Below are 13,800 nucleotides of genomic sequence, written 5' to 3' on the forward strand. Positions count from 1 at the left end.
CGGCAACCGACCGAGTCCAACGTTGCCGGAAAAATAAACGCATTAAAAACGCCAATAATGGAAGGCAAGCAAGCGCGGGACACGCGAGCCGGAATAAGTCCACGTGCCCACGTGCCGGCCCAAGCACCTGCGCACCGCGACGCGCGCGCCGGGGCGGGCCCGTCGTACAGTGGCTCCCTCTGTGGTGCCGGTTCTCCTCCCTGGGATCCTCACACACACAGACGCTCAACACCGCAGAGAAGAGGAGGGACGAACTTGTTGCTGCCTTGCTGATACTGTCTTGATTTGATGATTTCACGTGAAGAACGCGGATTTCCCTTTCTAGGCTTTGCTTCGTAGGATTTGAGGCCTGGCAGATTTTTTTTTTTTGAAATAGATGGCCTGGCAAATTTCGGGAGAGGAATCTACCTGGGATTCCAAAGGAGGACCAATATATTGTAGTAGTGCCTATTGCTTGCTGTCGATTCAAATTATTTGTGCCACTGTGCTGGCGGCATGCGAAAAAGCAACGCGAATATTAAGTATACAGTTATTTCCTCTATATGCTTCCTGAGCTGCTTCTCTATTGAATTCAGGAGCTCTGTCAAACAGTTTTTAGAAAGAAATGATTCTCCGCTGATTCTGTGAAGTGATTCTCTGAAATGAACTAAGAGGTTGGGAGCGGAAAAAAGTTCCTTCTCTTGATTCTGAAGTGATTCTCCATCCTAATTTTAAGAGTTTATACTAGATAATCAAAGAGAATCACTTTCAGCTACAAAATCATTTCTCTAAAAGAATTAGCTCCCATAAAGAATCAGAATCAGATGGAACTTCACCAAACAGATCCTTGATTATCCTTCACGGAACTCCTGCTCCGTCGATCCTTGTGATATCTTAAAAGAAAATTTTACTTATTTCAACCCTTCTTAGACTTAACCCGTATATTCTTTCCGTAATAAGCAACATGCCTATTAACAACAACAATTTTATGGTTGCTTCTCTTTCTCTATGTACTTTTCAAAAGAATCCGCCAAAAACTCTCTTGTTTATAGGCAAGTTGGTTGAACAAAGCTCGGAATGGGATCGAAAAGCGAGACATAGAATGGTATGCATTCCGTTCATTTTCAAGTTTTTCGCAGGCTGCTACCCTCAACTTAACTACCTGCAAATACTGACCTGTGCAATTCAACGGTTATCTATCCTCCCCTAAATTTAGTAGACAACTCTTGTGCATGCAGAGCACCTTGTTCATCATCCTCATTTCAGATAAGTTAGACAGATGAACAACGCCTATTTCTTCGTCTGTCCTAAAATATAAGTATTTAAAAGTTTTTATTTAAATCAAATTATCTTTTTTTGACTAAGGTTATGTAAAAGTAATAAAATTACTATATCAAATTAATATTATTGGATCTATTGAGATTCCATATTTTACTTCTTTGGTGTGGTAGATGTTGATAATCTTATATAGTATAAGTTTGGTCAAATCTATATAACTGAACTTAGAACAAATCTACAAATGTTATATTCTAGGATGGAGTACATCTTGAATTTCCGGCATACATTTTATAAAACAAAAAGATTTATACTACATTTAAAGACCAAGAGAGCTATATATTTTTATCATAATTGAACGTTCACGTATCGAAGCATTTTTTTTCCATTTAGAGACCTACCTAAATCTTTCAGTAACAATACTTTTTTTCTATCAAGTATTTGGAAGATTATGGTGAAATTTCTAAGAAAGTGTTTTTGGTTAGAACTACACATAATGAGGAATATCATAAAAAATACCGCATTTACCTCGATTAGGCATAGCTAGATATCTATGATTACCTTACACTCATTTCACCAAGGAGCAAGTATAGATTTCATTTGCTTACGTGACACCCGTATAATACACACTACACATCGAAAAATCTATCACTACTCACCACCTTCCATGGGCAACCTACCCTATGTTCTCATGGCCACCTTCTCAACGTTGGACCCCATAGCTAGCTAGACTTGCACAAACCCTAAGAAGATGCTAGGCATCTAGCTTGAGAACAAGCCCTAGCCACCTTCCATTTCCGTTAGCTGGAGTTATGGTTGATTTGAACAATGCCATAGGCAACTTCTGATTATTAGAAGCTGTAAGAGAACTTATGTTTGAAAAAAAAGTTTGAAAAACACTTATAAGGTTAAAAGGGGTTTTCAAATACCCACCCAAAAGCTACTTCCTTACAGTCTAACACCTACAAATTTATATGTGTTTTATATTACCCTACATATACCCTTTTTGAGTACCTGATGCAACTATCGTCTAGCCTTCGGTGTTGCACGACTAATCTCTTGTACCATGAGGAGTTGCAAGAAATGCTCCATGTATAAACAATTCCAGCAATTATACTAAAATTCATCTGAGTAGAAAGAAGCACGTTGTGCAATGATCAATTGCAAACCTAATTACTCTTTTGCAAGCTTATTTGGGACAAGTCAAATCACCATCTATGTTGTAGTGAAAGATTTTACCTGCTCATTAATAGGTCCTAAAATTTCTTAGCTGGCTTGTTTTTTTTTTACGGAGGGAGTATACCACAATTATATAGTTTAGTAATAATAAGGCGTATGAGATACTATAAACATTTGATACCATAAGGTATTAGACTAAGTGACTTGTATACATTTATAGAAACCCTTAACTCCATGTGTGCTTCTACTATTCATGCTCATATTCTACTTGCCGTGACACCGTTATTTATGTCCACATTCCATTTGCCGTGCACTGTTACGAAAGTATGTACATCTCTGCCTCAGTACAAATTTTGAGCCAAACCCCACCTAAAATTCCAAACATAGTCGCAATCCGTGGCGCATGCGGCATGCCCCCACCGTCGGTCCAGCTACGGAGAGTCGGAGATAGCCACCGACGAGCCCCACCCGCGGTTGTTGTCTAGAGTCTCGACTGGCTGACACGCACGCCACGGCGCACATGCCACGGCGGCTTCCCTTCCGCACCTGATCACACACACACACCCCGGCCAGTCAAACCCTCCCGTCCGCCACTCGCAATCGCGCCCCACCCACCCGAAGACTCCATCCCCCGCCGCCCACCGCGGATCCAACGGCCCAGGTCCCCGGCTCCCTCCTCCGGCGAGCCACCGCTCCCCCGCCCATAAATACCTCGGCTCCTGCCGCGGCCACCGCTGCCACCCCCGCCCGCCCTGTCCGAATCGCGCCCGGTCCCGGCCACGTTCCCTAGGAGTTTCGCCGAGCGGGGGGCGCCTAGATTTGCTACTACGAGGGAAGGGGGGATGGCGTCCGAGCTCACCTACCGCGGCGGCGGGGCGTCCCCGGTCGCCGGCGCCGGCGCCAGCTCGGGGGGCTACTCCGCGAAGCCGTCCAAGCCGCTCGCGTGGCTGCCCCGCGCCGCGCGCTACGCCGCCGCCGAGCACCGCCCCGTCTTCGCGCTCGCCGGGATGCTCATCGCCGCCGCCGTCATCACCATCGCGTCCCCGTCCACCTCCTCATCCACCGGCGCCGCCGTCGCCTCCTACTCCTCCTCCAACAGCCACCACAACAGCAACCCGCTCGCCCGCTTCTCCGTCGAGCCGGCGCACCACCGCGACCTGGCGTCCACGAGGCACTTCGTGGGCGGCAAGGTCCCGCTGGGCCTCAAGCGCAAGGCGCTGCGCGTGCTCGTCACCGGCGGCGCCGGCTTCGTCGGGAGCCACCTCGTGGACCGCCTCCTCGAGCGCGGCGACAGCGTCATCGTCGTCGACAACCTCTTCACGGGCCGCAAGGACAACGTCGTGCACCACTTCGGCAACCCCAACTTCGAGATGATCCGACACGACGTCGTCGAGCCCATCCTGCTCGAGGTCGACCAGATCTACCACCTCGCGTGCCCGGCGTCACCCGTCCACTACAAGTACAACCCCGTCAAGACAATCATATCCTTTCGCCATGAATTCCTTACGCTCCGTTCCTTTCGTTCATGATGATTCATTGATGCTTGGATCGCGATCGCGTCTTTTTTTTTCTTTTCGTGCCAAACAAAAGGATTTTATTGTTCTTGGATTTTTGCGTGGTTGAGATTTGATTTCTAGTATATTGCTTTTTGCTGGGGGAATTTGTTCGTTTTACGCGGGTTTATCAGTTACTCCCGCAATGCATCTGGCGAGCACTGATTTAATACCTTCCTGAGATTCCGTTTCCGTCCCTGAAATAGGAATATGGGACGGAAGGGGAATTTTGTCCGAGCTCGGGATTTGTGCCACGTTTTGCAGTGAATTTTGGAGTTTTCTGCTCAATTGAAGGAAAGCACAGGCAGAGCTTGGCCGTTTCAGATCTCTGTCTGCTACGCTGCCGTATGATAAAAATCCGTTCTTTTCGTTCACGGACGAAGACTTTTCTTCTCTTCGTTTGCATCTCTGAATCTGGCGTCAAATGTTCAGTTAAACTAAGATAATTGAGATAAAAACTCAAGATCTCGAGTGCTCAGATCATTTCTTTATCCAAACCATTTATTTTTTGCATTAAAGAAACAGGGTTTTGTCTCCTTCTGAATGCTAACTGCATTTTCGGCGCGTTTGAAATAGGAAAAAGTACTAGCAATAGTTGCTGTTGGGATCCATTTTACTTTGCTTCATGATCTGTTAATGGAAGCAGAAAGTAAGCGCAAGTTGTGTCTGGATCTGGGTTAGTTGGAGTTTGCTTATTTCTGACATAAAGGGTGCATTTCAACAACACAAAAGTTGAGAATGGCTTTTGCCCTTTCCACTTTCCAAGCGACTTTGCTTACTGTTCACTTCACGAAACTTCCTTGTGCTTTTACTTGTTTTGCAATTGATTGAGGAGTAACAATGTCGTAAAGTCAAAAGGGTGACTGATCCAGTGTTTTGCCTGTAATTACTTTCCGGATATGGTTTGTGTTAGCCTTAACCTTTGTGATGGCACAAGACCAATGTGGTTGGAACACTCAACATGCTTGGATTGGCGAAGAGGATCAATGCCAGGTTCCTCCTCACCAGCACCAGCGAGGTCTATGGTGATCCCCTCCAGCACCCCCAGGTGGAGACTTACTGGGGCAATGTCAATCCCATCGGTAATAACTATTTCTATACTCTGTTAAATTAATTCCTTGTTGACGCTTGATGTTTTGTGTTTTGTTTGGGATCTAGCATGATGAGGTTCGCTTGTTGTTAGTTGGATCATGCATATGGCAACAAATAGCCGGATCTTTGCTTTTAGCGGGGAACCGGGAGCCGTGAAATGAATGATCTCTCATGCGCATTCCTTCTTTGTCATGGTTTTGTATTTCATTTGAGAGAGTACTGCAGGGTTGTCCTGAACCTTGTTACTCAGCAGCAATTTAGTGATATGGTTTGGGAATGAACTAACCTAGAAAAAGGGTGGGAGAGATGCCATTTGGACAATTTATTACTGTTGCAAAGAGGAAAGCTCAGCGTTGCCAAATCTTTGCTCTTCTTTTTTACCCCAAGCAGTAGAAAGCAGAAATGAGCCCTATTCAGTAAATAGTGATGTGATGGTCCCGACTTGAAGCATACTGTTGCATGAAAGAAGTCTTGTATAAGCAATAGACAGAGAGGAATCTTGGGATCTTACCCTCTGGAGATGCTGGCTACGGAATCTTAGCTGCGTGTGCTCTTGCATGCTTTGATTCTTTTTGGTGGAAAGGGTCAATGTTGGTAGGTGGAATTTTCTCCAAGAGGGCCACTTTGTGGATCCCTTTTCAATAGAGCAAGAGGGGAACACAACTATACTTCGCCAATTAGGCCTAACCAAACATCTACCAACCAAGGCACCTAAAATAATCAAGAGAGCAGACCACAGAAATGATGGAAGTTTGTTGAGCACTTGAACTATTTACGTAGTATTTGTTGGCTGTTGGATACTGTTTGGATGCTTTACTAAGTAGGGAAGGTCTTAGCTGCTCTTTGTGAGTTTTACTGATGGGTATTATTTCTGGATAACAGGTGTCAGGAGCTGTTACGACGAGGGTAAGCGTACTGCTGAAACATTGACCATGGACTACCACCGTGGTGCCAACCTTGAGGTAATTTCCATCAAATTGTTGGTTTAGTTGGTTGGAATTCCATTTCATCTGTGTGGAAATAGATGTTCATCTTGGTGATTTCTTGCTGTTTCCAGGTTAGGATTGCACGTATCTTCAACACATATGGCCCTCGCATGTGCATTGATGATGGCCGTGTTGTCAGCAACTTTGTTGCTCAGGTAATACAAGAACTATTGTTATTATACTAGTTACAGGACCCAAAATATTTTACAGTTGATCTTGTTGCACGGAAAAATTGACTATATGCAATTATGTGGCTACAGGCGCTGAGGAAGGAGCCATTGACGGTTTATGGTGATGGTAAGCAAACCAGGAGCTTCCAATACGTTTCTGATCTGGTAAGTCTATTTCTACTCCCAACATTATCAGATTATTGAAAAAAGACTTGGTAGAACAATAGTCGCAAGTTTGGCTTTCTAGTGGATTAGCCCACTGTTGAAAGAAGTGGGCTGGTTGAATTATTTGTAACAAGAAACTATGGTACGGTTAGTAATACAGCATGCCATTGCATTCGTTGTGCTGATTTGGGTCTTCTCCCAGGTTGAGGGTCTGATGAAGCTGATGGAAGGTGAGCACATTGGCCCATTCAACCTTGGAAACCCCGGCGAGTTCACCATGCTTGAGCTTGCCAAGGTTGTTCAGGACACTATTGACCCGAATGCACGGATTGAGTTCCGTCAAAACACCCAGGACGACCCACACAAGCGCAAGCCTGACATCAGCCGCGCCAAGGAGCTCCTCGGGTGGGAGCCGAAGATCCCCCTCCGCGAGGGACTTCCCCTCATGGTCACTGACTTCCGGAAGCGCATCTTCGGCGACCAAGACAGTGCCGCCACCACCGGAAACCAGCAAGGTTAGGACGAAGGAGCATGAGACTCAGGAAAATTTTGGTGGCCTGCTTCTAGCTGCTTGGTTACTCTCCTTACTGACAAAGCTATGGCCGCATAGTTCATTGGGAATGTGTTACTGAAATACCTTGGTTGCTGCTGTAATGCTATTCTTTTTTCCTGTAATTGTTTTCAGTTCTCTCAGTCATCAGCTATACAAAAAAATGTCAGTTGAATTGTTGGAGATAAACCCGGATGATCTAATTCTTTGTTGAGAGCATAGCATTATAAGATATAAATCACATGTTTTTGCAAGTGTATGCCCTGCTTTGATGTGTCTAGTTCTTTTGTTGAGATGCAGATGATGACTCTCCTGAACTCAGAAACTACTCTGAAACAAACAGCAGTTCTGGTGATGCAACAAGATTTTATTGAGCATCAAGTTCAGTACACTGTTTACATCACCATCAGACCTGTTTCTTATGCCATGTACAGTTCATAGTGAACAACAGATCAATGGAAGTGTTTTTTCTATCTACATCCTACATTGCTGCTGGTGTGGTCGGCCACCTAGTCCACAGAGGAAGCTGCCGCGCCGTTGAGGCCGGCCTTGTGCCGGCACCGGACCCTCTGTGCCACCGCTGCTGGCGACGCGGGTGATTTTCGTGGGCGCCACCTGGTGGAACATCTCGGGCTCAGATGGAGGCCTTACCCGCTCTTCAGGTTTCCAATGGCGACTCCGCTCATCAAGCCACGCAACAATGTCGGCGAACACTAGCTCCACATTCTCATCGGGCTCACCGGCGGTGAGGCCGTGCCACATCCCTGGGTAGAGCTTGATGGTCTTGTCAGTGCTGGCTGCCCTCTCATACAGGGCTCGGCTGACCTCTGGGTCAGTCACCATGTCGGCCTCGCCGTGCAGGATGAAGAATGGCATCCTCACCTGGTGGAAACATAGCAAGAAATTCAAGGACACCCAACAGTAGTCACATCTCTGGATTGACAGAGCTAACCCATATTATGGGAAACAAATCGTTTTGAAGGGGGGTTTTGCTTATTTTTAGCACCTGTCACATCGAATGTTTAAATACTAATTAGGAGTATTAAACGTAGACTATTTACAAAACCTATTACACAGATGGAAGCTAAATGACGAGACGAATCTATTAAGCCTAATTAGTCCATGATTTGACAATGTGCTGCTACAGTAAACATTTGCTAATGATGGACTAATTAGGCTTAATAGATTCGTCTCGTCGTTTAGCCTTCGTCTGCGCAATTAGTTTTATAATTAACTCATATTTAGTCCTCCTAATTAGCCTCCGAATATTCGATGTGACACGGACTAAACTTTAGCTCGAGGAACCAAACGTCCCCGAAATTTAGTCTAGGTTATAGTACCTCTGACAGGCTATCTTCCACATCCATGCTGGTTCTGAGCAGCTCCAGTGCTGTCTTAAGCCGGGGCTTGTCCTGGTAGATGAGCTTGTTCTTCCTGATCTGCTCATGGTTGCACGAGAACTCAATTCAGGGACAGTCTCAATCTTCCTAATGTTTCAGATCACCAATGGTTGTTCCGCAAACAATAATTCAGAAAGTTCATGTTTACTGACCTTTTCGCGCTTCACAGGGTCCTTGAACGCAGAGTCGATGACGTCTTTGGTGGGGACTATCTTCCACTTCGGGATGATCTCTTCCACCTGCGTCAGGAGGGTGATCACGACGGGGTGTGGTTTCACTTTCTCTGATATCTGCAGTTTTGCGGACAACCCACACCTCAGCAACCAAGCAATCATAGTTCATGGCAAAGTTCAGTATGATACGGCACCTTGCACATTGGCGCTACAAGGACAGCACCGTCCCAGAAGATCGGATCCTTCCTGTGCAGCAGTAGAGCCACGGCTCCTCCCATGGACTCGCCGTACAAGAATCGGCTTTTGTTTCTGTAATCCTCCATGGCTGCAAAAGAGTTTACCCAATGTTTCCCATGAATTAGTAGACTTCAAATTGTGCTGTGCCAAACTGAGTTTTTTTAAAGAATTATGCCAAACTTAGCTATTATCTAAGTAGAGAAGGATATATCTAGAACGAAATGAAACTTTGTAAACTCTTAAACTATATACTTGTGATGACATTTTTCAATTGAGTTCAAAGTTGCGGTGGCAATTGAAGTAAAAGTCAGTAATGCTAGAAATTTGTTAGAAACATTTTAAGCTTTTGCAGTTAAAGAAAATGCTAGAAATATGTTTTTACCACAGATGGACTTGAAGAACCTGTCGCAGTCAGCCACAAGATTATCAAACTTCTGGATGTAGCACCTGGCACCCATGGACTTGCCGTGGCCCTCATAATCAATCCCAAACACACCATACCCTGCTGTGGCAAGCTTGATCCCACATGCTGCCAGTAACCAATGTTCCCCACCATTAGACATGGCATCATGCCATCCAACATTTTTAAGTGAAAGTAGTCAGGCAGCAGTGATTCGTGAACATCAATGATCAATAGTCAATAGATCATATTTTGAACGGAAAAAATTGATCAGTTTGACACCGACAGTATTTTGAACATGAAACACCACAGAATTTCACATATCCTGATACATGATATGGAATTGGAAGTATGATCCTCTTATGTCTGTCATAAAATTCTAGTATAAACAAATCAAGCTTCGAGCACATTAATTGCTCAGTGTTTGGAATGTGGATACATTATGATGTTTACCTTGGTTCGTTCAAAAATGATGTATACTTTCACCAGGTTAATAAGCTAGTAAGCCGTTTTGTACACGACTAACTTGTTAAGTTCTGAGAGTTCAGGCCGGGTCCCAAGTTACATTCAAGAATCGTATGGGACCTATGGCATTGCCAAAGGATATGAATAAATAGGTTCGAGTAATATGTTTGGGCTACATGTGCTACACCTGCAACTGCAACCCCCGTTCATTAAAGCTTCATGTTACAAAACTAGCTGCCAAGTGAACCTTACATGGGGACCAATTGGTGTCAGTTCTAATTAGTATAAAAGTGTCTTTTTCTATGCACCTGTTCTATTGCGAACCCAAACCCCTGACTGGAACAGCGTGTTTCAGAGGATCCACTGGCCACCTGCTTGATGGTCCCATGGAAATATAGAATAAAAGTGGCTTAATTTGGTGAAATATTGATTCAGACATGAAGCCCCACAATCTTTTGGTCACTGTACACACGCAACAGACAACTAGCTTTTCCGTAATCAGAAGCGATGATGTACAAGTCTCAGCAATGCAAGGATAGTGATGGATGGATTCTGGGGTTTGAAATTTGTGAAGTTGACATAAGGTAAGAGAGATCATGAAGAAAGGACCACGTCAACATTTAAAAACGAGATGCCTGTTTATTGAAGTGATCAGGGAAACAAAGGCTGTTGGATGGTAGCTCACTAGTCTAAATTGTTCTTGCCTTTCTTTTGAGCACGAAAGCGACTTGCATTGAAAACAAAGGCAGATAATAATGGGTTCCTATTTCTAGATCAAAATTATGACCAAGCATGTGTCATGCGTACCCTGTACCTTATCCAGTTCCGTAGTAAATTGATGCAGCATTGCAAACTGCATAAGTCTATAAATATCAAAATGAAACCTTCAATTTTCTCTTTGCAGAAGAACTAGAAACCAGAACAGCTTCAAGCATAAGCAGGACCAAAGATTCGAGATGTTTATGTCATCTATGTTTATTTGGATTATATAGAACGTAGGTTTATTTTTACAGATCCGAATCATGAAAACTCTAAAGGAAACATTCTAGTTCGTACTTACTGAAACTCCATGTGAGCCAAATTATACCAAGAATATCGGTAAGGCTTCTAAGACAGGCAATAACTGTGGCAGGAGCCTAAAATTATATCTCAATATTGTATAATTAATTGTCACTTCATTGTTGCGTGGCTTTGACTACTTGAAAAAAATATTAGAGGTAAATAACTCAAAGGTGTCACGTTGCCATCATCAGACTTCTTTATAAAATGTATCTCCCCATTGTGGTTAAACAAAAACACACCACAAGTGCTACAAGCCAGAGGAGTATCGATAACTACCACCTAACTTTCTTTACTATATTTTTTGTGGAGTTCTTCGAAATTTAACACAGGGTAAAATCCTGAGCAGGTTTAGCAGCACTTTTAACTCGTATCTACAAAGAGACCAAAGATGGAAAACAAAAGTAGATAAAAAAATTCTTACAATTGGGGAAAGTGCTCTGAATCAGAACCTATCCGACAAGGTATCATGAGCAAATTTAGGGATGTTGACAGTGGGTGCCCATGTTTCCAGAAATATGGGTGTATGCATACCATTTAGTAGACAGCAGCTCCTTTAATAGAAGCCTGCTCACTCCTAGAATCGTAGCAGCAACTAATATCATCACATTAAATAGTTCAGTTCATCCAAGAACTACAGCTACTTCTAGCGATTTCTTATCATTTCAGTTCTTATCGGCGTTCATAGTTTCAATCATACCCCTTTCTGAAAGCACAAAACAACCTCTATACTTGGAGAATTTACTAAAGAGCACAAAGTGGTTTCATGCTTTTTGGGTGCTCATTAACAACTCCTAGTGTCTCATTCTCTTTTTTCTACCCGCTCCGCGTCTGTTCTAGACATCTTCTAACGTTCTGTCTTTTACTATCATTTACACTATGTCACCGACAATAAATTCAAAAAAGCCTTACTTCTGGACTGCCCACGAATCCTAAGGCCAGGAAGAGTGTGTACTTGCAATGCTCTTTGGCCCCTGCTAGTAGTTTTATTCTAGATGACACATGAAGATGGATAATTCTACCAACATGTCGGGGCAAATGCTTTAGGTGCTTGGAAAGAAGACGGTTTGGTTGTGTCCCATGCTATTCCCGTGCTTGGCTAACTGGTAAAATTAACGCGTACTGCACATCTAGAAGAGTTTATTAGTCTAAATGGTACTAGAACCATTTCTGATAGATAAGCATGAATGTCAAGTCTTGGAGATGATGCAAGGTAAAAAGAAGCAAAGTTAAATCCGATATATGCTAGACGCACCAAGAGTTAGTGAAACTGAGACATCGTTTCGCTTTTTCAACCAATCATGCATGACCTGATGATCCTCTTTGGTTTGCGCACCGATAAGGAAAGAGCATGAGAAAATGGCGGCATGAGCACGAGAGCTGGAGCGCACCTCTCATGAAGTCGCTGCACTCCATTCCGTAACCTGAAGCAAATGAACACACAAGCAGGAAGAGAAAATTAAAGGTCAATATCTATCCATGAATAAACCACTCAAAGAAATGTTCGATCAAACCCCTTTTGCTTTGATGATTCTACTAGTACGAAAACTGAACATAACAAACAACGCATTCTTGCGTTGGTGACTTTAGCCAAAACAATAAGATTCAGAGCTTATTAGAACGCGTTGGACAAGAGCTGATGGTCAGAGGAATCCAAGTGTATCGATGGGCACTTACCATGGCAGAGGAAGACGAGCGCCTTGGGCGAGGAGGACGCCGGCAGCCAGCCGCACGTGAAGAGCTGCACGCCCCGCGGATTCCTCACGTACTCCTGCGCGCGGCAGACATCGTCGACGAGGCGACCATCAGACGATGCTCGATCAAGAAGACCGTCAGAGAGGGAATAATCATCGAACAGGAGCGCAGGAAGCAATTAATTGAGGAAGAACCTAGCAGACTTAATGACGAGCAACAAACGCTTCGTTTTTGGAGCTAGACAAGGAAACCAGATTGAAACGCCATCGACGCAATCCGACCAAAGAGCAAGAACAGAGAAAAGGAAAAAAGAAGCCGACTTTGCTCACCTCATGGTATTGTACGTCCATCTTCAGAATCAGCTAATCCGTAACGCCTTCCCGAACCGGAGCTCGGTGGAAGAAGAATCAACTATACGCAGGGAGCAATGTTAGAGAGAGCACCTGCATGTGCAGAAAGAGGGAGGCGATCGAGCAGGCAGGCGAGGGGACAGGGAGGAGGAGGAGGAAGACGAAGCGGTGGGAGACGGGGAAGCGTGTGGAGGAGGCGCAACACGTGCCGTATGAACACGGTGCGGCTGGGTATAGGGCTATAGGCAGGGCCCAGGGGAGGCGAGGCGGGACGTGGCTGAAGGGATCATCAGATCCTCTGCGGTCAGCGCTGGCCTCAGCCGTTGCGTTGCGGTTGCGGTTGCGGGAAGAACAGAGCAGAGCACCACCCTCTCTGCAACGGTAATACGGGGTGGGTAGTAGGTGGTGTTCGCCGATCTGATCTGGTCAATCATCTGGCATCATCGCCATCTACCTTCTCTTCTCTGGATGCAGGACTGTTGGAATAGTTTATGGCTTGAGAAACAGATGAGAATGAGATGGCGATTATCTTGGCTTATTTTAGTGCTGTACTGTTGGAGATCGTTGCTGCAACGGGAAACGGCATGCCAAGTAAAGCGTTTTTGCAGCTGGTGGTCTAGCCTTGCAGAGAAGTTGTGGGAGTTTAAAAAGTGCTTCTAATAGAATCCGCAACGGTTAGGTGATATTTCTGGAAAAAATATTGTTATACATCTCTTTTTTATTGTAACATGTTAGAATTTATATGGTAAGAAAGAGTCGGAATTAACCTAAACTATGATATGACAAATTACAACTCTAATTACGGCACTTGTATCTACCAAATGTTAGTTGTGATTTGCAGCTTAAGCTTTTAGTTTCTATTGCCATACATGGGGCTCATGTACTTTGTTAAGTTGAACATACTAATACTCCAACGATCTTACCTTACTTCCTTTATTGTTATAAGGTCCGACGCATTTGAACATAGAGTAAGACTCGTGTAGATTTTAGAGCGTTGATTATATCTAATCCATATGTATGGGAAGGGAAAATATTCTTTCTGGTATTCCTAATGGTCATCTTAAATCATTCC

The 13,800-nt window shown here is 44.3% G+C and overlaps 2 protein-coding genes across 3 annotated transcripts; one reads left to right on the forward strand and one right to left on the reverse strand.

Annotated features, from left to right (window-relative positions):
• The first annotated feature begins 3,275 nt into the window (after positions 1-3,275).
• LOC117847591 (UDP-glucuronic acid decarboxylase 2) lies at positions 3,276-7,203 on the forward strand. Its single transcript, XM_072292819.1, has 6 exons — positions 3,276-3,919; positions 4,926-5,068; positions 5,961-6,040; positions 6,136-6,219; positions 6,325-6,399; positions 6,602-7,203. Exons 1-6 carry the CDS (start codon positions 3,276-3,278, stop codon positions 6,917-6,919), a joined length of 1,344 nt encoding a protein of 447 aa, XP_072148920.1. The 3' UTR covers positions 6,920-7,203.
• Positions 7,204-7,295: 92 nt separating this feature from the next.
• Positions 7,296-13,065, reverse strand: LOC117847593 (caffeoylshikimate esterase). 2 transcript variants are annotated; one of them, XM_034728814.2, is made up of 8 exons: positions 12,708-13,065; positions 12,361-12,454; positions 12,075-12,107; positions 9,142-9,288; positions 8,717-8,847; positions 8,502-8,639; positions 8,290-8,388; positions 7,296-7,831 (listed from the first exon to the last, which is right to left on the reverse strand). In XM_034728814.2, exons 1-8 carry the CDS (start codon positions 12,726-12,728, stop codon positions 7,424-7,426), a joined length of 1,071 nt encoding a protein of 356 aa, XP_034584705.1. In that variant the 5' UTR covers positions 12,729-13,065; the 3' UTR covers positions 7,296-7,423. The 2 variants fall into 2 exon arrangements, with proteins under 2 accessions (XP_034584705.1, XP_034584706.1); XM_034728815.2 differs by lacking the exons at positions 12,075-12,107; positions 12,361-12,454; positions 12,708-13,065 and adding an exon at positions 11,939-12,074.
• Between the last annotated feature and the right edge of the window lie 735 nt (positions 13,066-13,800).

This window comes from Setaria viridis, chromosome 3 (genome assembly GCF_005286985.2).
Source record: "Setaria viridis chromosome 3, Setaria_viridis_v4.0, whole genome shotgun sequence".
In the NCBI taxonomy this organism is placed as follows: Eukaryota; Viridiplantae; Streptophyta; class Magnoliopsida; order Poales; family Poaceae; genus Setaria; species Setaria viridis.